Source organism: Apaloderma vittatum, unplaced genomic scaffold (genome assembly GCF_000703405.1).
Source record: "Apaloderma vittatum isolate BGI_N311 unplaced genomic scaffold, ASM70340v1 scaffold6706, whole genome shotgun sequence".
Taxonomy (NCBI): Eukaryota; Metazoa; Chordata; class Aves; order Trogoniformes; family Trogonidae; genus Apaloderma; species Apaloderma vittatum.
In genome coordinates, this window is record NW_009719895.1 from 32,006 (window position 1) to 59,648 (window position 27,643).

Below are 27,643 nucleotides of genomic sequence, written 5' to 3' on the forward strand. Positions count from 1 at the left end.
TTTTAAATAAGTATGTATGGAACCTGAATGTGAAAGAAAAATGTGGTTCTGAGCTCTTGTGGTTTAGGCTTTATTAGCAGAATATTTTATATATTAGTAGTAGATTTTATGTATTAGTAGAATATTAGTAGTATTTTTTAAATAGCCGTGAATGCTGTTGCTGATCTCACAGGTGGAATAGTTTGGGGTTTTTTCTTTCAGAAAAAGGTTTGGGGGGTTTTTTTTCTACTCCACATTCTTCTGTAAGTACATTTCTGTCTTATTCTTACACATTTGATATTCTTCTTTAAAGATAAAAACAACAGCAGCAACAGAAAAAAAAAAAATGTGCTTTCCTCACTTCTCATTCAGGAAACCTCCATCCCACTCTTTTACTTTGCTCAGGCTAAAAAAGTGAAGCTCATCTTCCCTGTACCCACGGGAGAAATGCTGATATTACATCCAAATGCGCTGCTCGTGTACATGGCAGGTCCACTGTTGGACACAAATCCTTTCCCATCAATGCCTGGAGAGCAGGTAAAAGGACGTGTATCTTCTATGGAACGTCATGAGACTTCAGAAGCTCTGATATCAGTTGTTAAGCCTGGCGCGTTTCTTTCCTGGACTCAAGTGTTGTCCATCAGTCTATGCTGCTTAATGAAGTGCTGGTGCAAGGGGAACTACCATAAGTGGAAACACTTGGTTTCCAGACCCACCAGTGAACAGGGGGGGTTCGCATGTTCAGGAGTGACTACTTTGAAGTTTGTGGGCAGGGTGACCTTAAATTCTGCAGCTGGGGAAGTGGGAATTTAGTCTGTAAAACTACCCCAGACATACCTGTCACAGGGCTGGCCATCTGCTGCTCCAGGCTGATGTTAGGGGAACAGCCTCTCTGTGTTGCGGTAGGTTGAAATAGTAATTCCTTGATGTTAGCACTAAAAGCTTATGAGGTTCTTTTTTTAAAATGAAAGTTTCAGATAAGTTTGATGGGAGTGAGAGCATACAATTCTGTTGCATTTCTTTGTGTTGGAGTAAAAGCTATCTGCTTGGGTCTTTCTACTTTAATTAAAGTAATTGGTATCTGAGCACTAACTTGCTAATATAACCATAGATATGCAAGAGCAGTTAAGATTTTTTTTAAAAAAAAAATCTCATTTCATGAAAGAAGTCATCGTCTCCTGAAGAAAAGAGAGGGAATTTAGCTGTTACAAGCAGAAAAAGCTGCAAGCTCCTGCATTTATCTTCTTTTCATGGAAATAGTTTCCTCTGACCCTGGACTCACTAGCTTCCTTGTTCTCCTAAAAGCAGTTTTAGGAGCTGTTTCCCATCTTCTGATATTGATATAACCTCAGAAAGAACTTCTTCTGACATATGGCATTGATAATTCTCGTCTTTCCTTGTTTGAAGTTTCTTTTAAGTGCCCACTTTTTACTTTTCTCAAAACTACAAGGAGTAACGCAGAGATGAATTTTCCAAGCAGAAGCTGTGTATATAGAGAGAAAGAAAAAAAGTTGTGTATTTGTAGAATGGTTGCTGCTTTCTTCTGTTAAACAGACTAAAATTGAGAACTGTAGTTTATAAAACAAAAACTGAAGGAAATTTTAAAAAATATGTTAAGTGGGTTTAGATATGCAACTGAGTTTCCTTGATGATAATGGGTCTGATTATTTTTTTTAAGTTGATTAACTAATTTTCACAATAAACACATTTAATTACCTATTTTCTACTGTAACTGCATCCTGCTTATATAAGAGAAAAGGGTGCAGTGGAAGCTGTGCTCAGTTTTCCCAGCTTGGAGTTGGGTTGTACTAAAAGCTAAAACCAGCTCTGGGTACCAAAATAGGGACGCGATGTTGTCTGCCAGCCCATCTGCTTCAGTGCCGATGCTTCTGCCGGTGCATTTTGGTTAGTTCCCATGAACTGGGAGGAAAACCTTTACATAATTCTAAAATGAAAACAGTTTCAAGCCTTGAAGGTATGAGGAAAGTCTAGTTGTTTATTTATGTTTTCAACTGGCACTCAGAACAGGGAGTTGATTGACTTTTTAAAAAATGTCACTTATGTTGTGGCTATTAATCAGCAGCTGGTGCTACACGGTCTACTTTTGATATAGGCAAGTTACAATTAAAAATTCACTAGCATAGCTGTGAGTTTGAGTACACGCTTTAAGCAATGAGTTGTCTACTTTCAGTTTATGACCAATTAATGGGGAAATATATTTATTTCAATACCTAATAAGAAACTGTCAGCTTTAAGTGACATGTAAAGTGGCAAAGAGGTTACAGAGTCACTTATGTCCAGGCTCCAAAGAGCCTCATGGAGGAGAAGAGGCACAGGCTGAAGGTGTAAAATCTTGTCTTCTCTGAACATAGAAAACCGTCACAACTTGCATGTACCACACTGTAGTAAGCAGAGTGGGAATGAAGCATGTGTCTCTAACCCCTGATTGCACAGGTCAAAGCAGAAATTTGTGACAGAATTGTTTGGCTTGAGCTGCCAGACCTGCAAAGTGTGTTTGATGTTCAAAGTCACGTCAGCAAGGTGCACCATGTTCTGGTTCCTCCTCTGGAGGAGAATAGAGAAATGGAGCTTAGTGCCGACCAGTTCGTTTTGCAGGACAACACTTGCATGTGCCCAGGCCAAAAAAAAAAAACCAAAAAATCACAAGCCTTGCGTGAAAGACAAAGAATATGAAGGGGACTGCCCTTTCACCCTATAAGAAGTTAGTGTAGTTTTAGTTTACAATGAGTGATTTCTAAAGTAATGTCAATGCAGAGATATACTTGGGTCTTCAATTTCTGAATTAAAAAGTTTTTCTGTCTGTGATTCCTAATGTTATCCGGTCTCCCCTCCTCAGCAGCACCCTTGTTTAAATGCTGCTGCGCACAAAAGCAACTGCTATGTGTTTCTTGGAGTTATCATTTTTTGGAGTTCATCACTTTTCGAGCTGATCTCTGGAGGAGTAGTGAAGTATGTCCAAGGGGACCACAACTTATTCTTCTTCTGTAAGGAGAGATGAGAACATAGTATCCTGAGGTTCTGCTGACATCCTCAGGTCTTTCAGTCTCATCCTTCTGCGAGACTGAGAAATTTCTGTCATTTTTCCTATGCGTGAAAGGGGTGGAGAGATTATGATCCACAATTTAGATAGTTCAGAGTTAACCCTGTGTTTTTATAACTACTGCTTCACTTGCAGCATATGGTTGTCAGCTGGATATGAAGGGGTTTTATATAATTTCAAATGAGCAAAAACTTGCTTTGTCAGCTACTATTCTGCTGTAGGTTCTTGAATACGTGCCATATTAAAGGCACAGTCTCCCTTTGGCAACTGCAGTAGTTGCAAATGAAGCTTTTTAGGTAATCTCAGTTACTCGAGTGTGAGTGTTGAAAACAGAAGGAGCTTTGCAATGAGATGGAGGTACCTTTCAGGGCCATGGAAGATACTTTTTGAAGCAAGTCTTCAACCTGACTTTCCAGAAGATGCACAAAATGTAGGTTGCGCTGCTGGAAGGCATACAGATGTCAGCAGGTTACTGAAAGGGTTTCCCATCTTGATGTGTAGGTTGGATGTCATGGGATAGTGCACAAGACTAGGCTAAAAAATAAATATATCTATTACGTTGACAGTAGCAGGAAGAATAGACTTGTATGCAGGGAAAATGAATAGGTGAATTGGTTGAATTTTAAATTGGGTTGTATTTTGTTTCAGAGGTTGACTACCCATAAAGTTAATTTGAAGCATGCAATTGTGAAGTGTTCACTTTTTTTTTTTTTTCCCCTGTATACTGGTTCATACCAAGCAGTGTTTAAGAAAATGAAGAGTCATTTCCCAAGAAAATGTGCTGACTAAAATTCTTGTTCTGAAGCTGAAAAGTCAATAATTCATATCAGAGTAAAGAAAGAGATGCAGTACCTTGGTCACTGCAGCTTATACACTGTGGACGGTGTGAAATACAAAAAAAAAAAAAAAGGCATTTCTGACGATGCTTGGCATAGTTTTTAGGAGTTGTGCAAGTGTTCTATTAAGACTTATGAATGTATTTCAACAATGCATCTTTTGGAAGTATCTTTTATAGTATACAGCAGTGCAATGTACTCATTGTTCCTTAAAGAGATGACTGTTATTTTTATTACTATTTCTGTATGCTTGCTTGTTATATAACATAATGAAACCAGAAAAGATACAAATTGGCTTTTCACTTGCTCTACCTTTTGTTCTGGTGCCAGAACATAGGATGATCTGCAGCATTTAGCTGTGATGAGATGAAGATCTTGGGGGTTCCTCCTTTTTCTTTCTCAGGTGCACTATTGGCTTAATGAGATTGCTACTGAAAAAACCTGTTAGTCCCAGGTGAGGAGAGAAGACAAAGACTCCCCAAGAGAGCTGTTAATCCAGCAGCTAGATCTGGTCCCTCCTCCCTGGACTTCAGGAGCAGCCCCTGCCTGTGCCCTTCTCAACCCAGGGAGAGTGCTCAGCACCGCACTGCATGGACAGGAGCTGCCACCTACAAAAATGGTCTCTCAGCGTCACTCTACGAGCCTGTGTTGTGCATTTTCGCATTTGCAACCTGTTTTCCAGAAAACTATTGCCCTGAGGAGAAGCGGTGTTGTGGGACGTGGGTGTAGGGGTGCTGGGTGCCAAAGGGTCATTGCTTGCTGGTTGCTTGCTGCCTGATGCTCAGCCTTGTGGATGGGCTTTGCCTCCCAGATGTGTTTTGGATTTTCTATTCTTGAAGAAGTACAGCGTAATATCAGAGTTGTTAGAGCTTAACATCTTTGCTATTGTTATCACACCAAGAGAAAAACAAAGCAGGGAAAGGGAATGCATATTGGTTAATAGGCTACATGGCTTCTATAGACCTTGGGGGTTAAAGTGGTCCTTCACTGAAAATAATCATCATCTCATCCTTGCCAGTGTTCTGTATGGAATGAGTTGTGCTGGTTTCTGTCTTCCCAGCAGAAAAGCTTGTCTTGGTTCAATCTAGAGCAAGGAGGGATCAATTTAAATAAACAAACAAAGCAAGCAAAATAACTGGAAATAATAAAAACAGAGTTCTTCAGATGAATGCTTCAGCTTTCATTCTATCAACCTATAAAATACTCAAGTGCTGCATTCACCATGTGCTGCTGTGTGGTGGTGTTAAAGAGCAGGAAGCTTTTGGATACATAGCGCTGGCCTCTTTTGCCTCAGAAAGTAAGCTTGAGAGGTGTGTATAAAGCCACATGCACTCAAGAAATGTGACCTTTTAAGCACTTTCCACAGAACACAGTAGTGATTGATGCTGTTTCCCATTAGATTTTCCTTTTATTTAATTCTTTTTTTGATTCTTCTCCCACACTCCCTCTCCTTTTCCCTCTGTTCCTGTCTCCTTACTCCATTTCTATATTTATAACTTTATCTCTGTGGCCTTTCCTCTGTTCAGCTGGCAGGCAGGAGCAGCACCTCTGAGAGCCAGCACAGCTGCTGGGATGATACGTGGGAGCGTGAGTGGTGGGAGGATGTTGCGGGGCCATCGTGGCCCCAACCGCCCTGTCCCACAGCCCCAGTGGCCCCATCTCAGGTGCCTCTGAGCTGGGCTGGGCTGCCAGGCTCTCTTGGTTCCTGGCAGGGCAGGGAAAAGCAATTACAGGCTTATTTCCATTTAAAAAAGTGTAGCCAGGTGCCTGCAAACAATGGTCGTAGGCATAAATATCTGGTATATTGAGATTTACTCCTGGAAGAAGGGCAAATTTTTGTTAGGTTTTTTCCTGTGTTTTTGGAACCAGGTTGTGAAATGGAAAAGTATTTGTTGCATTTTTCCCAAGCCAGTGGCAATACTATGTTTTTTTCCAGTGAGCATTAAAAATAGATGTATTTATCTCATAAAAGAAGATTGAATCATGGGTAACATGCATTGGGGATTTAACCTCATATTTCTTTGATGGATAAGGACATCGATTTTACAAGCAAGCATGATTTAATTAACAGAGAGCTCTACATTCACTATGTATTTGCTTAATTGTTTAAAAAACTTTTCTAGTTTTTGAAATGTTTCTGAGTGTGGTTTTTTTGGGGTTTCTCTGAAATTGCCTGTTTCACACCCTGCAGCCTATCTGCAAGTTTCTTACAGTCAACAGAAATCCCAGATTTCCTAGAAACCTTGAGTTGCTAAATAAATAAATAATAATAATAATCCTGCATTACTTCTTGATATGGAACTTCTTTTTTTCCCTTGGAAAGTTTAGAAAATAATATGATTGAATACTCAACATTGAACCTTCTTGTTGATTTATCTGTGTGACTGAAGGAAAGAACCACCCTGGGAAGCTCTGAGTGCCTTGCCTGCAGAGCTAGGTAAGCAGGCGCTTGCTTCTCAGGTCTGCTGCCTGGGCAGGTCCAAGGGAGCAGGGCACTTGGGATGCAGCAAAGCCCACTGGCTGACACAGGTTGGCTTTCTTTTGCTGCTGAGATTTGGAGGTCTGGGATGTGGGGGGTTTTTTTGCCTCAGGTAGTTTCCTCCAAGTCTAGAGGAGGCTGTAGAAACTGAGCAGGGCTTACACACCAGTGGTTAGAGGTGTTTTGTTTTTTTTTTTTGAGGCTTCTAAAGCTTTGCTTGTTCTAGGAAGACTGTAACTCCTTCTGAGTTCTCTGGGAAACTCAGTGCTAAAAAGATACTTATTAAAAAATTATTTTATTTTAATATAGTTGTCACATACTCCCAGTTCCTGAGCTCAAGACATGTTTGAACATTAATAATTGAAAAAGTAGGTTGCACAGAGATAATGGCCAGTTAAGTCTTGATCCAGAAAGAAATTTTGCCTATTTGAGTATTTCCCTTCAGGAGGGATGTTCAGCTACAGATGTAGCAATTCTGCAGGATACAGTGCATATGACACTGCCTCAGATTTCTAACATCTCGTTCTACTTTAAAACAAGTGGAGAGAGCTGGATTCAGAGCTAATTGAAGCACAACTTCTGCATTTGTCTAGATTAACAGGATTTCCCTGCAAATGTGGATGAAATCTTAGCAGGGACATGAACCAGATTTTAAAAACTGTCTTTGACATTAAGAAATAGTGATGAGGTATATTAAAACTCTGAGCATAATTCATTCATAAGCTCTGTACCTTAATGCACTTCACTTTGAAACAATATGCTTTTCTCCCAAAAGTTTAAAGAGTGTTCTTCTGTACTCACAGGGTGATTATCAAGAGTTACCCTTGACTCATACAGTAGAGGGAGTCTTGCAAAGTGTCAACTACAGGATGTCTGCATTGTATATTGCACTGTTGAGAGCAGATTTACCAAGAAAAAAATACAGAAATTACTAGACAGAATATTATACTTCTCAGAGATTTTGTTAGAGAAGCTTTGATGTTCTTCTCTTCATTTTGCTGTTACTTTCAAACAGAGAAATGACTGTTGAATGCAGCAATTTAATTAGGCATTTCTTCACATGTATGTAAGAAAGTAGAAACCACAGCACACACAGGAGTTGCCACAAGCAGAAAGTTTCTGATATTGTTTTAAAGTTTTCTTTGTTGTTAAGAAAGTAGTTTAAGTACAGGACATAGAAGAGGCACTGCTATCCTGATATAATTGCCTGTAAAGCTGCATATATGTAATTTTTCAGGCAGTATTTTGCAGTAGTGTGATGTGGTGAAGTTCTCTGTGTGCTGAAATCTGTGATAACAAGAGATGTATGTTGCCACATCTTGAAACCATCTCCCCCACTTCTGTGACATGGAGTGACCACTTTCAAAAAAAAAAAAAAATCCACATGCTTGGAAGCCTGGAAGTATATTTTCTTTGTTTAAATATCTCTATCTTTCATGCCCCAGGAAAATAAAGTGCAAAGTGCTTGGAAAAGATGGGCATGTTGCCAGCATTTTAAAGAGCTGTGAGAGAATTGCTGCTGGGCTAGTGATAGGTTTGGAAACTTCCTGAAGCAGCACGAGAGATATCAGTAACAGAGATATCTGGAAATATTTCATTATTTGGTAGCTTACTTCATATATGAATTGTTCTTTTGTTTAGATGGAGAGGACTTGCGTTAGATTACTATCAGCATTTGAGGTTATAGGACGTGTATACATATTGCAATTTGTGCCCTTGGTGTGAGGTTTGTCCAGGGGATCCCTCATTGCTGTGACCAGAGCTACCCTCTTTGTGGCAGTGCCAGCTCTGGCTCCAAGACTCAGTTAGAGTTCACAAGCGCTCAAGAGCTCATAAACATGCCTTTGGTCTGCATGTGATGCATCAGACAGTTGTGTCCTGTCCTTGACTTTCTTAAAAATGCTTAAGCTAAAAAACCAACAAAGTGGCATAGGTGGTGTGTCTGCACTGTGAAGTTAAGCCCTCAGCTTCTGGTCATAGCAGTTGCTTATAAACCCCAACAGATGCCTGGGATAGAGTGTTCGGGTTGAGACTTAGGCCTGCCTCTGATGAGTGAGGTTTTTGGCTCACTGGCAATGTCGTGATGACAGAGAGCATTAAAGAGCATTAAACGCTCCCTGTGGAGCCACTATGAACTGCTTGGCCCTTTTCTCTGAGGAAGCCACACGTGGCTTCTTCTCCCTGTCCATCCAGAGCATCTTCCAGTAAAGACTCTCAGCTTGTCTTGACATGGAGGCATGCTGGTGCTCTTGATTTCACCACTCCTCAAAACAAAAAAACTATTAGGTGTCCTGGAAGCCAGACAACAAAAACGCAATGCCACGATGGCAGTAAATAATTTCCAACTCTGTGATTACAACATGCTCTTGAAAAGCCACCCAGTGCTAAGTGAGCCAGAGAGAGACATCAGTACAGGGCCTTAATTTGTGCTTCTTTGCTTCTCTTGGCTTAGCATGTCGCAGGTTTCTTTAAGTATGAATGGTCCCAGAAAAATTACCTGAGAATTGTGGCAAGGAAGGGCTTCATCAGTAAGTTTGAGCTGCTGGTTATTCTACACAGGAAGGAGACAGCTCATGCTCTTGTGATGCCACTTTCCACAGTGTCACAAAATTCAGAAAGTAAGTGCAGCTAGGAAGAAGGATGGAGAGGTGGCAGGTTTCATGTCTTGTGCTGTACACAGCTTTTGGGGTTGTCTCTTTTCATGTGTTTTGCACGTGTCTCAATAGAACATTTCTGGGCAAAGGATTGAGTTGTAAATTGCATCTGTAAATGTTCACATGCATCTGTTGCAGAGGTGTGCAGTGCTCTTACAGGACTGGTGTCCTTTCCTCTGCCTTTGCCTGGGCTCATTGTACTCCATGTGGTCATCTCACTGCTTATCTCAAAGCCTCCTGACAGTGCATACTGCATTTTGTGGACAAGCTCATTTCCTTGCTTTTTGGTGTGTTTGTTTGTACCTGCACCATCTACTATGCATGGCTGAATTTTCCACTCAAAATCCTGCAAGCGGCAGTGTCTGACAGCCACAACTGAACCCTGGGAGGTCGCTGCATTCCACCGTCTCCCATCACCCCTGAACTCCTGCCCAAAGTGACCCTCATGAATACAGGTATTATTCTGTGATGCAGAAGAAGGGGGAGGAGATGAGGAACATCCAGCATCCAGGCTGTGGATCAGCTACAGCCACCTTTTTTTCCTCTTTTTTTTTTTTCTTTTATGAAAGTAACGTACAGCAAATTGCACTGACACGCAGAGCATCGATGCCAGTAGACAGTCGCAGCAATGGGCAACAGCAGCAGGCTTTAATCTCAAGGCATCTTCTCTGGCCAACTCAGAATAAAAAACAAGAGCCAGCATTGTCTGAGAAAGACTGATGCTGTTTATGACTTGCTGAGGCAAAATTCTCCTAGTTTTGTGAGGGTGTGAGTGAAAGCAGAGTCCAGCGGTGCTCCTGCACGTCTCTGTTTCCACTGATTTCCTACCCCAGGCACGCACAGCTCAGGTTTTGCTGGTTTGGGCACCGATGTGGGCTCCTCCACCTGTGGGTCAGGCAGAAGAAGAACAAATTAACACATAAGCCCTGTTGGTAAAGGCAAAAGGGCAGCTGCATTGCAATCAGGAACATCTTCCCTGAAGCATGGAACTCACCAACCCAAAGGACTTAGGGAGGATCCCAACGCTATAGTCTTTGCAAAGCCCTCATTCGGCTTCAGACAGAAGATCAGCCACACTCAGCCTCATTGCATGTGCCAGTACACATTCTCAGGTGCATTAGTGCTGCTAAAACTTGCATGTGCCTTCACTGGTAAGTGCTGCTTAAGGCAAGGGTGTAGTCAACATGTACAAAGAGTGAGTGGTTTTGGAAAAAATGTGTGCTGGAAATACTGTGGAATCATCGAACTTGCCGTAGGTCAGTCTGGAAAACCTGCCTGGTCATTACACTGCTCTCAGCCATGCATCCTCATGCAGGTAGGCACAGCATTAATGAACACTGTTACAGTATCAAGGTTTGGATGGCAGGACAGCAGAGAGTGCACTGGTGCTAGCAAAAACCTGTGGCATCACCAGGTAACTAAGCAAGACTAATGCTCATTGATTTTGGAGGAACAAGGGGACTTAGCCCTTATTACCTGCGTCTCCAAGAAGATGCCAGAAACAGAGTATCTGTGCTCTTCTCCCTGTATAGTTTACAGAACAGCTCTGAAGTTTGTTTTATTCATTAGTTTGGCTCTTTATTATTTGAAACACAGATCTGATCAATCCCCAGGTTACAAAGCCTGCTTATTAAAGATGAGCAGCTGGAGGAGTGGATTTTCATATAGTACTGAAATGGCCTCTCTACCTTGCTGCATTAATCCTGAATTTTTTTAGCCTAGGTTTATCAAGGCCACTTCTCTGAGCTCTGCAGGAGAATGCTGAGAAGCCAGCAACACCAGGAGCTTTAAATGAAGCCTAGCAAAGGCTGATCTGAGTTTGCATCAGGGTTCCTCCTTTGTGCACCTCCCCTACACACTGCTGCTGTGTTGGATCTTACATCAACATTGCCTCAATATTCCTTTCATTCTTAAAAAATTTTAAAAGAGAATGAGTTCAGCTCTGATTGGCATCCTTCAGTGCATTGCTGAATGGTTAGGGGTTTTGTTCTTTTCTGAAGAAGAAAAAAAGCTGTGTATTTAATTTAGAGCAGCAAAGGTACTTCTGGAAAGGAATTACTTCGCTGAGTAGAAGGATTTTGCAAATGATTTGCTTAAAATATACTAATTGCTTTTTTCCTTTTTTTTAACCCAATCATTCCTCCGTGGAGGACCTTTTGCCTCAAAGGTCTCAGTTTATCTCGTGCAGCTTCCCGTTTGCTTTAGGTGCAAGTCCACAAATATCTGCTAAAAAAAACAACTGCAGGAACCTTGTGAATTCATACATCAATATTTCTGTCCCAAAATAATCTGATTTAAACTAGTGTGAGTAGTGCTGAATTAAAATATCTGAATGATCCTGCAGGCAGTGTTTTGGGTGTGTGCTGGAGGAGGAGTACTCAGTGCAAGTGCTTTAATTAGCTGGCGCTGCGATAAAAAATATTTCCCGAGTTCCCAGGTTCCACCTTTTGGACACATGCTGGTGCCATTGAGCAACGTCTGTCTACTTGGTGCTGTAGATTTTTTCAATATGGAGCAATTCAGAAGCTGGCAGCAGGGATTTGAGTAAGTGTCTTTTTTAATTGCCATAGCCCTGTTTCACTCCTTCTGCTAGTCCATGCATTTGCTGCCTCCTTAGCCCCATAGATGAGATGCAGACCTGTGCATCTGCCTTAGGTAATCCAGCTGGAAATTGCCTTTATGGTGCAGTAGCAGTCTTGATCGTTCTGTTCCTCTTTCATTGGAGAACAACAGCTGGTGTTAGCTAGTTGAGTTTTCTATTTTGCAACCTGTGTCCATAATCACATCCCTGTATTGTTTAACGCAGAAAGAGGCAATATAATAGATAGCCTCAACATACTAAGACCTTCTTTTTAGGACTGAGAAATTTGCAGAGACTTCTTGTGGTTTCCGACAGTGAGAGTATGGAGAAGCCTTTTGTTTTGCTTTCAGAGGCTGGCTTTCAATAGAGCTGCAGCATTTGCGACTGTTCTTAAAACTGCTTCTGAAGTCAGGGGAGTCATAACTTCTTTCACTGCTGGCTCCCTGCTTATATGCCGTCCCCTTCAGCTCAACCCAGCATCTAGACCCTGTTCCCATGAAGCGAACAGAGCAGCATGCCATGCAGATGTGGCCGACCTGCATAGCATCAGAGGCGATTAGATGGATCTAAGTGCCATTCAGAGCATGCAGAACAAGTTAGGCTTGCTTTTGGGATGCCACTGCTTTGTCATTCTCTGCATGCAATCCTAGGCTTTCCAAGTGTGAAGCAAATGCTGTCACAAGTATCTTCTGCCTCTGCCAGCCATTGGTGTGGCCTGCACTCTATGTAGCTCATCTGCCACATCTGATTGAACAGGTATTAGTAGTTATTTTTCAAATTTAAAGCACTGTCCTGCCATACGTAATGGTGGTGTGAATTATTGCCAGATTGACTCAGTCTGCATCTCAGAGAATTGTTTAAAATACCTTTTCTACTTTGAAAACTTCTAGACAGTTTCATTTTCAACTGCCAAAGGTTTTACATTGAATGGCATTTAAATCCCTTATTCCTTGAGAACTAAAGTCCTTGGCAAGCAGAGTGCTGAAAGAGAAGAATTTTCACGTTCTTGCTCTGCCAAAGCAGCACACTCCTCGGCAGGTCCTCAGGGAGCGACTGCATGAGCAAAGCCACAAACTCTGCCCTCACAGCAGCTCGCCTTCATGTCCCTGTGAGAGACAAGTTGGCTTTGCCCTCTGTCTGAAGACAGGTGACAGTAGAAAATAATTGCTGTCATCTTTGGCAGTCTCGTTAAAGAAACCAGGAGTTCAGTGGGAACAGAGTCAGCTCTTCCATGCCCAGCAGCAGAAGACCCAGGACAAAGCTGAGCTGTAGTCGAGGCGTACTACAGAGAAAGCAGCAATGTTAATGCCTCATCCTTCCTTGAGTGGTAGAGAGGGGCTGGATTTAAAAGACCTTTGTCTGACACTTTTCATGAACATCCCTGAAAGAGGTGAAGGTGGCTAGGAATCAGACCAGTTTTGATGCTAACTGTGTTTCAGTATTCTGCTGCAATGCAATTGCTCTTTCATGAGTAGGTGGGAGTAAGTGAATTAAAAGAGAATACTTAGTGTTTTGGTTTGGGGTGCATTTTTTTTTCAATCCATTATTGTTTTTTCTTTTTATTGTAGCCAAAATCTACAGTCTTTTATGGGGACATTGGAGCAAATTCTGTGCCAGAGGTCAAAGCAGTCACATCCTCAGAAACATGCAGATTGAGCAGCCTTCAAAATAGCATGATAGTGCTTTTTCTTGTGGTTTCAGAGGCTATTTTTATAGAAAACTTTAAACCACAGTGACGCAGGATGTGGTGCTAACACAGTAGCTGAAAGTCAAGCACTATTCTTGGCACTTTTAGGTGCTATACTTTGCTTAGCAGGGGTTAAATTTAGAAAGGGAGAGCAGACTGCTAAAGGTAGAGCACTATTCCCAAAAGCTGACTGAAACACCAGGATCAGTTAGGTATATCTAATCAAACTCACATCTCCAATAAGAGCATGAAATATGAGGAGATTCAGTCATAGGGAAAGGAGGTGTCACTCGTCTAACCCAGAAGCAGATTTAATGACTCTAAGAGGATGAGACTGGGGTTCCATTTTTCGTAGTGATGAGCATATCTAATGCATTCTGAATTTTTCCATTGCTTTGTTTTCTGCTTGTCTTGACCTAATGATATAAAACAGAACTGTGCAAAGCATCACTCCCCCAATATTTGCATTCCCAAGGTTTTCCACAGCTGTGTACTGGTGAGAGAGCAGGCTAGCTGAAAACACAACTTCCGCCCTTGCCCTCAGTATAATGCAGGGTTTGGCAGTGTGATCCTTGAAGCTACAAGATGAAATAAAGGCTAAATTCTATCAATGCTGTCTTCTCTCTTTGCCTGAAGACTCTAAATCAATATAGATCGGGTAATGGTAAATACAAGCGAAATCACAGAGAAGCTGCCAGTGGAATCCAGATATTTCCCACAAGCAATGAAACATTTCCAGACTTGTTCACTGTATTTCCCATTTTAAGTATGGGAAATACGGTCGTTACCACAGTAAAATTACATGCTGCAGGATAGTAAACATCCATCTGACAGGGGAAAAAGTACCTACTGTACAGTGCTTCTTTCTGCATGATAGTGTTTTTATTGAATCCAGAGACTGGCTTCACAGAAGTTGATAAAATACTAATCTCTCATTCTCCCTGACATCTAAGACATAAGTTACAATATGATGGCATCTTGTCCAAACAGAGAAAATTAGATGTTCCAAGGGAATTCGGAGTCATCTGTGAGAACAAAGGAGGTAGCTGCATCCATTTAAACCATGTCTTATCCTCAGTGTAGAAATATAAAGCAAAAGCTGTGTTTTCTGTCCAAGTTATCAGTCTCTGTTCTAGACAGGTTTAGATGAGTATGTATAGAATTAAGTGCTAAAACCTGCAATTTACCCTGCTGATAAGTTGACAATATATACGTACCACAAGCAGTGTTTCTTTTGTGAAGTGCAATGCCTTGTCTGTCTGCTATCCTTCTGTTTTATCATTGCTATTTGGTAGCCTGAGCAGCATACGTATGGCCTTCAGACTGCTTGGGTGGTGAGGTGTAGAATTGACTTGCCATAGCATATGTCGTTTGTGTACAGTCTGTCCAAGGCTCTTTTTGCTTTAAGGCAGTACTTCAATTTGTTAACATTCAGGCGAAGAGTAGAAGGTCTTTGTGGGAAGGAGGCTACCCTAACGTATCCAAAAGATGGACTGATTTTTCAAGATTTTTGGTGTAATGATGTCCCGTTTAACCAAGTGGGCTTTTCCCCTGTTGTTCACTTCACTCTGGAGCTTGTGCTCTTCATTTTACCAGAGGAGCACAGCTGTTGATGTGGATTCTGCTTCCTAAAACTGTTTTGTGTAACTGGTCTTAATGCATTTCCCCTGAGGAGTGTCTACCACAGCTTAACCAGCTAGCTACAATCAGATAAATTGTAGTATGGGTGTATAAAAATAAAAACACACACAGAGTTTTCTTGCAGTTGAGGTGGAGCTGATATGTAATATTGTCTTTGGAGTATGTCAATCTTTTTGTAACGCTTGTTCCTATTCATAGGCTGGTATTAGCATGGGAGAAACAAATTTTATTCCTATTAAGGAAGCAGATAGAGGCTAATCTTTTTCTTCTAATGTTACTAGTTTCATCTTATGTAAGAATCAAAGGAGTCTTTTACATATTAAATTGCATCCACCCATGCTTCATTTGGAAACTTGTGTTGCAACTGGAGCTTATCCAGACATAATACCAGTAACACTTAATGTCCTTAACAAAAAAAGAAAATACAGTTAAACAATCTCTTTACCAAAGTTGTTTGAAATCTGCTAAACAAATTGCATTGTTTGAGTGTAGCATTGTGACCATCCCTGGGAAAGTACCAGAATACCACAGGGGGTATACGGTTTTCCAGAGGAATAGTGGGCAAAACAAGGTTTTCTCGACGTGATCGTGAATGATTTTTCTGTGATTGCAAACTGCAGGTACTAGAGAAGCAGTGAAACACCCAAGTCCCAGGCATGCTAAATACACCCTGTGGAGGCAGGCAGAACAGAGTCTGGCTTGTGAGCCCTGCCTGCAGAGTGCCAGCTCTTCCACTCCTGCCTCGGATGACCTCTTTGGGGCGAGCCTTGACATTTGTGTAAGCACATTCAAATTGCCACCAGACCCAGGTCACCTCCCGCTGCCCCACATCCAGGACCTGAAAGCCTCACCTTGACCCCCAGAACAAGGTCCTTTTGCCATCCAACGATGTGTCTGTCCCCCATCCAGCACCCTGAGTCATGACCACGAGTAATCTATGCCCATAAAGGGGATCCTGGCTGAGTTTGGACTGGCTTGCCAGGTATGGACTGAAAGGCAGTTTCTTGCTTCTGATTTTCCCCAGACATGTTGCATGCTCTTCTTTGTCCTGTGTCACCCAGGGACACAGGGAGGTGAGTACTGTGAACCTTTGGGGACTCTTGTCAGATGGGCTTCTGTGTTCCTTTTTCCAGCCAAGCTACCACCACTAATTTGACTGTAAGAGCATTCGTGCCCATAACAGAGCATAAAGACTCATCTAGAACGCCTGGAAGTTTAAAAAGACACCAAAATTTCCTCTGTGTGTCAGGTTTTTGGCAACAGTGAAACTCCATGGCAACTACTGTTTCTCTTTATAGAGAGATAAATACTCAGACTGCTTTGGCAACAGCCACGCTTTTGCTCAGAGATTAGCTCCACATATCTTTATGAATTTGGAAATCAGTTGGAATCCTGACCATTGGTGTTTAATGACTTCCTGGTTTTGTCTGAAATACTTTTTATAGATAAAAGGCTTACTTTCTTCTTTTGCGGGGGGGGAGGACCATCTGTCTCCTGCAGTCACTAGGTCAGTGGCAAATTCCATCTTTCCTTAACAACTTTTTGATTTGAAGGATTCAAATGGAGGCAGATAACTTGTCACAGGTTCAAGCTTTTGCCTTTTTCTTTTTTTTTTTTTTTTGGAAGGCGATTGGTTTGCACATGCTGTCTTTGCAAGGTGTTTAGAACCACAACAAATGTGCATGTGAAATGAGAAGGTGTCTGAACACCTTCAGTTGGCAGTCCTGGTTTCCTCTATTTGCATTAACACTTCAATTCCTGTTTAGAGATGTCCACCAAGCAATATTTGAGAGTGGCTGGATCAGGTGGCTAGACACCAGCAAACTTATTTTGCAGGACTGCAAGCAGCAGGCAGAGAATATCTCTAGGTGTTAACCTGGGCTAGAGTTTAATGAGCACCCATGAAATAAACAGGTCAGTTCTGATGGCTTGCTTCTGCCTACATCTTGTTTTTCCTCAGTTTGTCTTGTAACAGGTCCTCCCCAGGCTTTTCTGTTTGTTGCTGTTTCAAACTTCAAAACTTCAGATACTATAGAGATATGCAAGGGCTTGGAGACCTGTGCAGTATCTGAAACATCTGCAGCTGGTGCCAGGCTCTGTGGAAAAGCCACCCAGGGCCCATGTGGGAAGACCTGCAGCAGATAGGACCTTTGGAAAGAAAACAGGAGGCCAAGTGTCAGCGTACCCTGCCTCCAGCACTTGGCAGCAAGCACTCAGGAGCAGCGAGGACAAAGTGCTGCAGAGAGCAAGCTCATGAGGACTCCCATGGCTGCCATTTATGAGTCTTACTGAAGGAAACCTGCTTTTTGTTATTTCTGGTTTAAGCTTGAGTACTGAAGCAGGAAGAGAAGAACAAAGTTGTGCACTGCCCTAAGAAACAGCAAGGTGTGATGGCTGTAGGTGCAGCTCCACCAACCGAAGGTGTTTTCCGTCTAAGAATCTCCATGCTCAGAAATAGTGATCAGCTAGTGATGCCAATAAGCTTGTTGGTTTATGGTTGTCAGCACCTTGTGAAATGGCCACAGTGAGTCAGTTGGCCCTACATGCAGCAGGTGTAGATGAAGAAGTGTGCCTGACTTAAAAGGAAGGCTTTGACCTAAAGATTTCATTGAGGAATTTGTAAAACTGAATGTTTAAATGATAAATTGTCAGAAACAATGTGGTGATGTGAGCACTGGAAAAGAACAGAGAGAGCAGAGGCCAGCCTGTAGCGAAGGAGTCTGTGTGCCAGCAAGAGTGTTAGTTGTGGTCAGGAGTGTCAGTTGTAGTTAAGACTATACATCCACTTAGAGAGATTTTTTTACTTTATTTTTTTCTGAAAAGAAAGAAGGTGATGAATATTAAAAGGGATGTACAGACACAGGTGAAATACTAAATATTAAGGCCCAGAATGAGGTGCTAACATACACTGGAACTTCACTCTGGGGACAAGACTTGCTGCTCCTCCCAGCCCAGCTAAAGCACAGGCAGAGCCCCAAGGAAGCTTCCATGTTGAATAATTAGCATGTTTTAAACAGGATAAGAGGTTCAAGAGGGAAGCAGCCAGGTTGCTCAGAGAGCGGGTGATTCATTGACAAAGATAGCCATGCCTTAAATGCTGAATAAATTCTGGGCATGGGAGTTCAAAGGTGAAGACAGGTGTTTGAAGCAGACTCATGGAGTATTCTGTGTGAAAAAGAGAAACATGTTTTGGAGCAAGATATGTTCTCTACATTCCTAGATGATCCAGGCATTATTTAGTGCAAAGTCTGACCAAATTCTACAGCTCAAAATCCCAGAACAGGATTCAGGAAGAGGTTGGTGTATGCTGTGGAGAAGGTAGGAAATCAGGGAATAGATGCAGTGCTAGCAGAACCAGTTTATTTAAAAATCTCTTTGCAAGCCATGGGTGCAGTAGACTGAAAAATCTGACAAACTTGTCAACTTTTCCTGTGGAGTTCAGATACCTGGAAAAGTTGAGATCAGGATATTACCTGAACATTAAGAGCTGTTTAGCTCATGGAAGACTAGAATGGACATCCCTGGGGACAGGGCACATATAGTCCTGTGAAAGACAGGCTGATAACTCATACCACCTGCCATCTCCCATATGCTCCTTAGTTCTGTATGTTTGTTTTCTTTGCTTGGGTGCTTCTGCTCCAAATCATCTATGACAAATACATGCAAGATACTGCTACATGAATATGTGAATACAGGTTTTACTTACCTTTGTTTTGCTTCTCGTTTCCTATTTTCCACTGCTGGAGATATCTTCACTTCTTTTCACACATAGTCCTGCCAGACAAATGTTTGAGTTGAAACCTAAAGGGACCATTGCATCAAATTCTCCCAGATACATGTCAGAGAGAGCAGTGTTTTGCACTCAAACAAAAACTGCAGGAGTGTGCTATCTACCTCTCACTCATTCAGAATTCATACAGCTTCCTTAAATAAAGGCACCTTAAACACATGAAGGGTTTGTGATAGCACGGTTTTCAACAGGACCATTCTTTGTGGCACGCTACATGCTGCTCTTCTCAGCATGGGGTGTTCAAGGACTCTTTCAGTATCATCCTCCCCAAGCCTTTTGGAGTCTGTGGATGGGGAGACAAGGCTTTCATATCTGAAGTACTGCAGAATTTGTCAAATTTAGCACAGGATTATTTTACATTTGTTAATCTGGTCCATACGTGGTAGTTACACTTTATTTTTTCACATAAAAATTCCATGTATGGAAGCAAACCTTATCCCGATATTGATTATTTCCAGTAGAAACTACAAAAAAAAACAGCAACAACTCTGTTTTCATCCATCATTAAGCTATATTGTAGTAATGTTTTGGCAAAATTAAGGAAAAGATATGTCAGACTAGAATTAGAAGAATTACTCCTGCACTCTTTATAGTGTGATAAATGTTCTTCATGGATTTTTTGCATATATAAATAATTCAGCATTCCTTTTAGATTTTGCTCTCTAATAGTTGTAGCTGGGGAAAACAATACATAGTTACAATGCACAAGATAAGACACACTGTGATAACAAGGGTTATTGATACAGATGGCTTGGTCTTGAAGCAGTGCAGTTGTGCTACAGCTAATGATCTTGCTCCTCAGTTAGCATAGCAGGTGGCTTTCCCTGCTGAGAGTGGGATTGCATTGGGACATGGAAAATTGCAGGCATTTCCATAGCCCTTTTTAGCTGTGGTTTGTTAAATAAAACAAATCATTTCCCCGTAGCACTGCTCTGAACCTGTAGAAAGTGCAACAAGACTCTTCTCCCTGTTGGTAACCATCAGTGATGCCCAGTGTCCTTTCCTCTCTCTGTCACTACAGTCCCAGTGGAAGAGGTGATGTAGCCACCCATCACAAGTGTCATTCTGAGAACAGCAGGAGATTTGGAAAGGACAGCAGGTGTGCAAGGGGAGGTGGGCAACAGCAGCAGAATATAAATGTCCCTGCAGTTCAGCTGCAGTGGGTCTCTTCTGTCTTTGATACAGTTGTGCTTTATCCTATTTCTGTAATCTTAACAAAGCTGCCAACACAGCGAGATGTTTTTTGCCCCTTCTCTCACTCCCTAGAAGAGGCCTTTTCCATATTTTCCCCTCCCTATGGACTTCTCCGTATGAGGAATTTGCAGGGTGCATGTGAGGCCACGCCAGAAGTCATTAAAGTCAGAATCAACACCCAAATAGGTGGAAGAGGGCACACAAAACAGACACAACATGATTAAGCAGGAGAAAAGAGGTGTTTCAGAATAGGCGTGCATTGACAAGGGCCGCATCCCACCAGAGCTGCTGAGGGACAGTAGGTGTGTGACTTGGCAGGAGCAGAAGTGCTTCTTTTATTTTGCTGTTGTGAGTTAGAGGAAAATAAATATTCATGGAATAAACACAGACTTACGCTGTCCAAGGCAAAAGGTAATTCCTGCTTAGGAAATGCTTTGCCTGCTAACCTGAGAAAATTCGTGAGTAGCCATCCAGTCTGGCATCATGAGTGACTAGCTCTTCTGTATTATTCTCATGTAGCTTGTTTCTTTTCTGCTGCTGGTATTTGGAGTTGTTTTCTCTTTTGTTTTCCTAGTCACTTACTTTTGTGTGGTTTATTATGGTTGGTTTCATATAGCTACTGCCCACAACAGTTTTTATTCTCTTGCAATGAAATCTTGCCATAAGGCCGTGCCAGGAGTTTCCAAACATACAACTGCCATGGAAATACAGTCCACACTGGTGCACCAGAAAAGGGTTTAAGACAGACGTGATGTAGTTGTGTCGTGGTCATTGGAAAGCCCTCGGTGGACTTGATGCTACTGCACAGCAAGAGAGATTTTGCACAAGGAGTTGGAGCTTCAGCTCTGTGTAAGAGGACACCACACACGAGGAGAAAATTAGTGTCATGACTGCTCTGCTGTAACTCAGATTTCCTCTCAGTCTATAGGGACTATTTCCCTCTTGCCTCTTTAAATCTTTTTTTAAAAAATGCAGTCACATTTATCTGTTTCCCTGAAGTTTTTCTGTCTCATGGATAGCCATTCGCCCCTCAGCCTGATGGACTTTGCTTCCTCATCCAGCCCTCTCTTGCCAGACCCACAGGGCAGACCTTGTCCATACACCGCATGGACGTTCCTCCTGCTGCAGTTGAACAGCTCTGTCAGCTTTGTGTGGTGTCTGTGCCTCTAAGGACTGCCAGGGTCAGAGGTGTCACCCCAATGTTTTATCTGTCCAGGCAATGGTGCTTTTCAGCCACCCAAGGGCATAGCATCTGCAAATTTATTTGTGCAGGTTGGGCTCTCCTACTGCCATGGCATGATAATGACATATCTATGGAGATGAGCAGGTTTGATTCACTGAATGTGATAGATCTTGTCTGTATGTCATTGTAATGTAGATTTGACCGAGTTTATAAAATGTTAAGATGCACCTGGAAATTACTTGTGTTGTACTTTGGGCTCCTGTCAGTTCTGTTCCTGAGTAGAAAAACATATAAAGATTTCTGTGTATGCTTAATGGTTTTCAGTCCATGGCAGCTGAAAGCTTTTGAATCTCACTGTTTTATTAGATGTGATATTTTTGGATCTTTGTTCTTGGTGAAATTCAATGCACAACAGATTTCTGGAAAGGGAAGAATTTAACCTCACTTTTTATCACTTCACTTTGACAAACATTGCAAGTAAGAAGTAGAAAAAATAAATTTCAAGTTTGTTTTTTTTTTATTCCAGGGTAGGGATTGATGTTTAACACATGATGTTTCCTAAATCTGAACTAATAGGAGCCTGACATTTTTATGTTCCTTGTATTGTACCTAACTCAAACATACCCTTACTGTGAGTGATGCTTCCCAGTATTTTCCAGGGTACTGACAGTTAAATAACAAGTAAGAAAACACAAAGCATTTTTTGTGTCACCATTTGAAAGCACTTAACTTAATAAGCTGCAGGAGCCATTAGCATGGTGGGAAGTTTTTTTAGAAAAATCCCGGGGGCTAAAATAAAACTAAACCCATTAGACTGAATGGGGCTGGCCTCAATGGCCTTTGCTTCCCAGTAAGGGATGAGCAATCTGTTCAGAAGCTTGAAGTTCACCCTGTTTGCAGAGAGGTGCAGTCCTGGATGCTGTGTGCTCCTCTGCCACTACTGCTGCCACATGGAGGAAGCAGGTTGGAAAGTCAGCCTGGGCTGCACCATAGGTTCCTTCTCCTCTTGACACCCTGGCTGACAGCATGTCATCCACCCTCACAGCTTTTTGTTGCTGGCTTTTTTTTTTTTTTTCAAATCTGTTATTGAGGACTTGCTGAATAAAGACTTCCTTTCTCTCCCAGAGCTGGGTGGGAAAGCGACCCTTTGTTTCCATCTTTTTGCAGCGAGGCATGAGCTGCACAGAGCATTTAGTTGCTCACTCAACCACAGTCCACTTCTTCTGGAGTGCAACCACATCAACGCTCAGCATATAGGATATTGGACCTATCTGAGATACTGAGGAGCCCAGAGAGGCTCAGAGAGTCCACTTGAGACCAATATTCAGTGCAGTGGGCTGCATGTGTACTTTTTGGGGCTTTCTCAGGGACAAATGCCTGCCTGCTTCACCATGCTGCTGCTTCTTGTTGCTGCTTTTAATGTACCCAAAAATAATAGCAACAGAATGTTCCATGTGCCATACTTAATTTCTCAATAACAGATTTGAAAAAAAAAAAAAGCCAGCAACAAAAAGCTGTTGGAAAATTGGAAGCTTTCAATTACAACTTTGAACAATGCTAGCAGAGCTTTCCTGTCAGCTCTATTGTTCTTACATTGGACTTTTCTGCTATAGGCCTGGTAAGGATGCCGTCATCATCTTTTGTCCTGGACTGTAGATCTCATGACTTGCAGTGTTCCCAGCTCTGATGTTGTTCTCCCAAAGCAGCCTGTAATGAAGAAAATACATGCTCAAGCTGGAACAAAGTCCATCGCTGTCACACTAGCTAGGATTCTGAATAAAACACAGAGTTTCAGCAGTGAAGGGTTGAATTTGAAAGATTGGCTTCTTTCTGCAGAAACCAGCTCAGAAGAGCTGCTCCATGCAGAGGGCAGTCTCTTTATCAACGTGGACAATCCTATAAATAAAGACAAGCAGTTTTCTACTCTTCTGGGAACAGGTTCAAGGAAGGGACAAAAGACAGTAGTCTTTTGCTTGGGTTTCAAGTACTCTTTTCTAGGACACTGGAATCCAAAAGAGCTGCAGACAAAAGCTTTGAAGTGGATTCATGTGTTTGATACCACCTCAGTGTGGGAGAGTTTCAACCCTATGCTGTAAAATTGCTGCCAGCCCCTAGCAAAGTCATTTGGCCCGGGACATCGATGCTTCGTACTGGCCATTGGCAGTTCACCTCCCAGCTTCTTTCCCTTTGGGAGCTTTGTTGGTCAGCAAAGTGATAGACATTGAGTGGCACTGTGGCACCATCATTTGCAAGCAAACTCAGTTTAGGGATGCTTATTGGTACATAGAAAGCCTATGTGTTGTTGCCTAGTTGGCAACTAGTGTTTGTAGCCTGGCACACCCTGTTTGCAAAGCCCTTTGGAAAATGTTCTCCTGTTTGATCTGGATGGGTTTGGCATCCAAACAGAAAGGTGTCTGCACAGCTTACAGTTGGCACTGCCCAGTCTGGAAATAGCTGGCACCTTCTTGGCAGGCACAGCACAAAGTCTGTGTGCTACAGAGACTGACTGCAGTCAGCTGCCAGACCTGAACAGAACATCACTGCATTAAAAACAGAGGCAGTATGTTAACAAATAAATACCACAGTGACAGGAGAAACTGTTTGAAAACAGCACTTACTGGACAGTGCTGGGAAGCCCTTGTTGCTTTTGCCGTGCTAAGCCTGCCTGACGATGATAAGACCTTGGTTTCCACCTCTGTTAAGCGTGTTTCCACCTCTGTCAGCCTGGAAAGTCTCAGGAGCACTGTCTTCATTCTGATATGACTGATGTCTAAGGGTTTCCCCAGTGGTGCTTATATTTAAAACCTCTTTAACCTTTCAAGGAGTTAGTATCTTTGTTAACTCCATGCTCCCAATAAGGTGCAAAGCGTTTGTTTTAATTTCTGCACTGAATTCTGAATTTTGTTCTGGGCTTTACACCCCTCAGAGCTTTGCAAAGCAGAGGAAGGAGGGGGAAGCATTTCAATCAGGGTAAGGCTTCTTGGCATTTACACTGTTGAAGCCTGAGGAGCCTCTGAATTTCTACTGAATAGAGCCCTAAGAAAAGAAGTAGATCTGTTGAAGGACAGCATTTCAGTGCAAGAAGGATGTGTGTTTAGGACTTTCCATTACATAATGGGGCTGAAATGGATTAACAAGACACAGGCTTTCTTTTTCTTGAGAATTGTTGCCTGCCCCAGTCTTTTTCTATTACGATGCTTCAGTCACAGCACTCCCAGAAAGGTTTTCTTTGTTGTTATTAGTTTGAGAAGTAAATTGCAGCATTGTTTCTCCTGATCAAGAGATTGATTAGTCAGAGGTCTCTAGCTGAAGGGAAAAAATGTTCCTCATTATCAACTTTAAATGCAAATGTATTTGCCAAGCAGAATTTCACATGGTGAGTGTTGGGGAGGGGGGGTGGAATGCCTTGCTCTTTTGATGTGCTGCCCGTAACCATTTACAGAACTTTGAAAGGCGTCCCTCTCATCAGGTCAGTGAAGAGTAAGTGTGGGAACGATACTCTCAGAAGAGAGAATTAATGGTTGCTGCTTGCAGTTGGATGGTTCTCATAGTGTTTTGACAAGTAATGGTGCATTAGTATATTTGTGGGTTTTGCTGTGTTTTGTCCACTCTTTCTCATCCTAGGTGCTTTCATAATCTGCTGGACCCCAGGATTAGTCTTGCTGCTCCTTGATGTTTGCTGTCCCCAGTGCAACGTCCTGGACTATGAAAAATTTTTCCTGCTCCTGGCAGAGTTCAACTCTGCCATGAATCCCATCATATACTCCTACCGGGACAAGGAGATGAGCGCGACCTTCAAGCAGATCCTCTGCTGCCAGCGCAGCGAGAGTGCCAACGGCCCCACCGAAGGCTCAGATCGCTCAGCATCCTCGCTCAACCACACCATCTTGGCTGGTGTCCACAGCAACGACCACTCCGTGGTGTAGAAGTGCAGACAGCAAACGAAGAGCAGCAGGCTTACACCACGGCATGGGATGGGTGCATGGCCCCGGGGAAGGTAACACACTCACAAGGTTTTCTCAAACACTAATGGACTACAAGTGCTTCTTTTCCAGGGAGCCCTGTCCGTGGGACTGGCCATGCTGCAAGGCCTTTGATTTCTACTTTCAAAAAGTGGAAGGCAGATGCCTTGTGTCAGGGGCCATCGATAGCCCATGGAAAGCCTCGCTGAGACCTTGTCGGACTTTACTGCATCTTGGTGCCAGTCTGAGTCAACTCTGATTAATTAAGCTTATACCTGCTTCACTGCATTTACATGTAGCCACTTAGTCTTTTTAAAAAGGGAGTAAAGGGGATAAAAGTATGCCTATCATTTAATAGACATGTAATATTTATCACCATCAGCATGCTTGTGATGAACCTTTTCTGTGCAGGGAGTAAAACTTTGCTCTAGTCTAAGTATCTTTAGCCACACTGCCATAACTACAGTAAAAACAGAAGTATTTTTTTCTAACAGGCAACAGGAGGATGATGGCAACTGACTCTTCTTACCTTTATTACTGGTGTTAGAGAGCATGCATGATCTATGTGTATGCAGATTGTTTTAATTATGAAAAAAAAAAGCTCGTTGTAAAGTCTGCAGGAAAGTAGAAAAGCATAGGCTGTATTCCAGTGTTTGTTTAGATTATGAAATAAACAGTACTCTAGTCACAAGATATTTAACATTCTTCTTTGAAGTGCAGTATGAAATGTGTAACATGTGAGGAGTCCCAAATTTTTCATGGGCAAGTTCTCTAAAGGACACATTCCTAACGCTCTTGAAGGGCTACAGTCAGACTGGTAGATTTTTTTGAAAAGAAATTATTTGTGACTTTAGAAGACTTTTTTGTTCATAGCAGAAAGCAAACGGATTTTCAGTGTGAAGAAAATGTATAAGTTTTAATGGAACCTTTCTTGTAATTGAAAACAAAACACTCTCTGCAGTTTTGCACTGAGAAATACTTGTAGGGTATATTTTAAATTATGTACCCTTAATTTCAAAAGCAGTAGGCTGCTAAAAACCAAGGTACAATTTTATTTTTTGAAGTCAAGTGACTGGACGGTGCTGCATATAATAGGCACACACGTACATAATTATGAACAGCTAATCTAACAGAGTTTTTCATATACAGCTATTTGGAAGAGAAATGCCACTCGTGTGAATCTCAGTTACCAAGAATGAGTGACAATAATCAAAACTCCTTGACAGGGGTAAATGTGAACAAAGCTGGGATCTTGCTGATAAAAAACTTGGGACCTTTCTCTGGGAAACTGTCTGTTCTCCTAACAATGTAAAATATATCAACAGTAAATTCCTGGAGCCATTTTTCTCATCGTAATTTGCCTCTATAACAAACAAAAAAAAGTCAGATATGTATCTTTCAATGTATCATACTGGACACAAGGGACAATATTCTCCCCTTTGGGCAGGGAAGAAATGGAGGAGACACAGTTAGCCCAGCAAAAAGCAGAGTTGTTAATACCTCTCATTTGGAAGAAGTGCTTGGATTTTATGCCTACAAGTAAAAAATTGTGTGGAAAAGGCAGCTCCTTGCTGAAGGAGAGCAGCAAGTGAGCAAAACGTGTATCCACTGAATAAAGCGAGAGTTTTGCCACTGCTTTCAGCAAAACTGAAGGTCACCTGTCCTGTCAAGCCAAATTTGTGCTGACGTTGTGGAAGATAGAGTGGGCAGAGGGGATAAATGCAACATTATCTGCAGATGGACCAAAGTGTTGAATGTTGCACTTGCTTTGCACAAAACAGCTCTTTTTTTCTAACCACGTCTGAGAGCAGGTGAATGTAAAGGTAGATTTGTTTTTTATCCCCATAACTATGCTGAGAAAGAGAAAAACAGGCCATATGAACTTTTTCATTTAAAAGTATCTGCTTCCCAAGCCACTCATAAATTTTCCTTAGCGCCTGCGTGGTGTTTGAGCTAATGCAGGTAAGTAGAAGAGAGTAAAAGTGCCCCCAATAACAGGGAACATCTGACTGAAAAACAGTTTCCTTTTCTCAAGAGTGCTCGGAGTTGCTGGATCTAGGAAGAGCACTTCTTCCTGTCCTCAACTTGCCCACAAAAGAAGGACATCATACATACCTCTTTTCTTTTCCTTTTTTTTCTTTTTTTTTGGGGGGGTGGGGGTTGACCTTTCCAAGTGTCCTTTTAACTGTTTGCATGTTCAGTATTGCATCTTTCCTGGACAGAGTGCACGACGTTAAGAAATAGCAGTAAATTGTTCACCCTAGTTTACTATGCTGAAAGTGTGGTGATTTTGGAGAAGCTGTAGCTGAATAATTTTAAGCCAGGAGTGCAATCATTTGTGATATGCAGGTGGGCCCAGAGGCCCCTTGTGAAGATGGATGCCCAAGAAGGCTTTTCTTTCTCATCGTAATGGTGACAGGTGGCAGTTGCTGGCAAGGTACACTGATCAGCCCTTCTGCAAGGAGGCACTCAACAATTCAAGAAGCTGGACCCTATGAACTCTTAACACCAGATAAATTCCAGTTGTGGGGTAGATTAATCTGGAAGCACTTCTGCCAGCAGGTGGCTTTTTCTTCTACAAAGTGAAGCGCAATAT

At 42.1% G+C, this 27,643-nt stretch overlaps 1 protein-coding gene across 1 annotated transcript in view; it reads left to right on the forward strand.

The window, feature by feature from the left end:
• Positions 1 to 25,738, forward strand: part of LPAR1 (lysophosphatidic acid receptor 1) — a 48,191-nt gene extending 22,453 nt beyond the window's left edge. The window contains exon 3 of the mRNA XM_009870818.1: positions 24,710 to 25,738. Coding sequence (XP_009869120.1) covers positions 24,710 to 25,011 — 302 coding nt within the window. The 3' untranslated portion in view covers positions 25,012 to 25,738. The remainder of the gene's footprint in view (positions 1 to 24,709) is intronic.
• Positions 25,739 to 27,643: the final 1,905 nt, after the last annotated feature.